The 3,197-nt window shown below is 43.2% G+C and overlaps 1 protein-coding gene across 1 annotated transcript; it reads left to right on the top strand.

The window, feature by feature from the left end:
- Positions 1 to 1,311: 1,311 nt before the first annotated feature.
- LOC113383270 lies at positions 1,312 to 2,226 on the top strand. Its single transcript, XM_026621527.1, has one exon. The coding sequence runs from the start codon at positions 1,312 to 1,314 to the stop codon at positions 2,224 to 2,226; it is 915 nt and encodes a 304-aa protein (XP_026477312.1).
- The last annotated feature ends 971 nt before the right edge of the window (positions 2,227 to 3,197 follow it).

Here is a 3,197-nt window from a genome sequence, read left to right on the forward strand (position 1 = left end):
TGCTTAACAATTATTGACAGATTTACAAGATGGCCGGAAGCCATTCCACTGAGAGACATCACAGCTGAGACAGTCACGCAAGCATTGTTTACGTGCTGGATTTCCAGATTTGGTACACCAACTACAATAACATCAGACCAAGGCACGCAGTTTGAGTCATCTTTCTTCAAGTCCTTGGCACAGGCAGTTGGTGCAAGGAAAGCACGTACGACAGCATACCACCCTCAAGCAAATGGATTGGTAGAACGTTGGCACAGAACCCTAAAAGCTGCACTGATGTGTTCTTCTGAACTGTGGATCAAGACACTACCCTACGTACTACTTGGTCTACGGAATTCATTCAAAGAAGACATCAAGACATCAGCAGCAGAAATGGTTTACGGAACCACATTGAGACTTCCAGGTGATTTTTTCAATACTTCTAATAACTCACAGAATCCACAGGTCTTTCTAGAGAATCATCGTCGAATCATGTGTGCATTGAAACCAACTCCAACAGCCCATCACAACAAATCCAAGATTTTCATTTTGAAAGATATGGGCACATGCACACATGTATTCCTCAGAGCAGACCATGTACGAAAGCCTTTGGAACCACCTTACAGCGGACCCTATGAAATACTTGAGCGAGTTTCTGATAGGATTTACAAACTTCGCATTAATGGGGCCGCAAAGAACTTCGCTGTTGAAAGGCTAAAACCAGCATATATAAATAAAACAGATGCAGATTACGAATCACTTTCTCAACCACTTCATAGACATCCCTGGGAGTCATCAAAGGAACCTACAAAGAAAAAAGCCAAAAAGAAAGTTGCGTTCAATATTTGACAACACACATTTAACCTTATTTCTATTCTGACAGATAGCTAACCATAGCTAACCTTCATCTTGGGGGGAATGATATGGCGTCTCTCTACACCTAGCGGCGAGAGTAACAACCAGAAACGCCAATACCAACTTCATAGACACGTTGCGTGTGAAGAACGTCGCAAACTGTCAAGTTGGCGACGGCGCATCGTGCAACACTTGCGTGGGCTCGAGGGATGCAAAAAATGCAATCTCATTCTCTTGTGCATCAAGCTTGGAAGAGTGAAAATAAAACCTAACCTAAATTCACTTTATATCAGTGAGATGCTTTATACTTGTTTTGTTATTATAAATTAAACTTATATACACGTTATTCAGTTCTTTTAATTATAAATATAAATTATATATAGACCCAACATCTATATAATTGGTGACCGCGACTGAGAAAAACGTGGCTGAATTCTGATCTTGATACTACAAGCGAGGTATACTATATCATTAATAATGTCTTCACCCGCAAACACTGAAGCCTCACAAGATCTAAATCGATCGCTCATCGATTTTGACGAAACTCAAGTTCGCACGCCATGTGCGAGCAACTCCAACCAAGTGAACAATGATTTAAAAACGGAACAAATTTACAACGTGGGCAGGCATACAATAACCCCGTTCATGGAAGATGCTCCTGATCTATGGTTCCTGTTGATTGAGACAGAGTTTCTTGGAGATAAGATCAAATCCGACCATGCGAAGTACACGGCGGTATTGCGTGCTCTGGACAGGTCTACTTTACACCTGGTAAGCGATGTGTTGCGAAATCCGCCAACCGAAAATAAATACAACACGTTGAAGAGCATAATCCTAGACCGAGTATCCGAGTCGAGGTCAAAGCAGGTAGACAAATTGTTAACAAACGTTGTCCTAGGTGACAAAAAGCCATCCCAGCTACTACGGGAAATGATTGACCTGGCTCGGAGTGAAATCTCGGAGGATATCATCCATAAACTTTGGTTGGACAGACTCCCACAACACATCCGGCCTCTACTGCTTGTATCGAAAAACATTGGGCTACAAGCCATTGGCGAGATGGCAGACAGGCTTGTAGATACTTGTGGACTGCCATCATCGGTGATGGCCACAGCGAGCAGAGCACCTGAACCAAGAAGTGACCGCACCCAAGAAATTCTGCTTGCCATGATGCAGAAACTAAATGCCTTGACGACAGAAGTGGAGAATTTAAAACATAGCAGAGAACATGACGAGAGAAGCAGGACCAGAAGTCACTCCAGGCACAGGAGAGGGAGATCAAAGACGCCGTCCAAATCACAGCTATGCTTTTACCATAGCAGGTTTGGAGAGAAGGCTACCAAATGCATAGAACCCTGTTTGGTTAAGACTCTCCTGAAGCCGGAAAACTAAAGTCACCATCAACACCAGGAGCAAGTAATGATGGTGATATTAATTCTGTCTGTCCAGAGCTCCGACTATGTGTGACAGACAGAAAACACGGATAAATTTTCTTATAGACTCTGGCTCCGTTCTCTCGATTCTTCCAGCTAGCAAGTTTGCAACCGGTCGTGCCAAGGAAGAGATTGTTCTGTATGCAGCCAATTCCAGCCGAATATCCACCTATGGAAAGCGGACTCTCGAGCTGGACCTTTCGCTGCGCAGACCCTTCACTTGGCAATTCACAGTAGCAGATGTGGCAACAGCCATAATCGGTGCAGACTTGCTAAGCTACTACAATCTACTAATAGACCTGAAAGGCAAAAGACTAATTGATTCAACGACAGGCTTAGCCTCTGATGGCAAAGTGCTGAAGACCCAGAACATTAACATTTCCACAATTAACCCACACCAACCTTTCAGGAGCTTACTAAACAAATATATAACAATCACTAGAACGCCACAGAGACTAACAATTAAACCATCTCCTTTCGCACACAGGATTACCACAACAGGTCCACCAGTTGCTGCCCGGTTCAGGAAGATTTTTGGCGAAAAAGCATCAGCTGCAAAAGCCGAGATACAAAATCTCCTGAACAGGGGCATTTTGAGACCTTCAAGCAGTCCGTGGGCAAGTCCAATACATATGGTATCAAAAAAGGATGGATCTTATAGACTCTGTGGTGACTATAGAAAACTTAATTCAAGCACGCAACCAGACAAATATCCTCCTCCACTAATCAGTGATGTTTTTACAAACCTGCACAATAAAACAATTTTTTCAACAATAGATCTTGCAAAAGCGTATCATCAGGTGCCGATGCATGAAGAGGACATACAGAAGACTGCCATCATAACTCCATGGGGATTATATGAGTACCTCTGCATGCCTTTTGGACTGAAGAATGCCACTCAGACATTCCAGCGCTACATAAACCACATAT

This window comes from Ctenocephalides felis, unplaced genomic scaffold (genome assembly GCF_003426905.1).
Source record: "Ctenocephalides felis isolate EL2017-DRISC unplaced genomic scaffold, ASM342690v1 CF-g0.4_SCAFFOLD_00845, whole genome shotgun sequence".
NCBI lineage: Eukaryota > Metazoa > Arthropoda > Insecta > Siphonaptera > Pulicidae > Ctenocephalides > Ctenocephalides felis.

Bases quoted from the DNA above. Each gene is read 5' to 3' on its own strand.
- LOC113383270 (XM_026621527.1), top strand. From the start codon at position 1,312: ATGTCTTCACCCGCAAACACTGAAGCCTCACAAGATCTAAATCGATCG.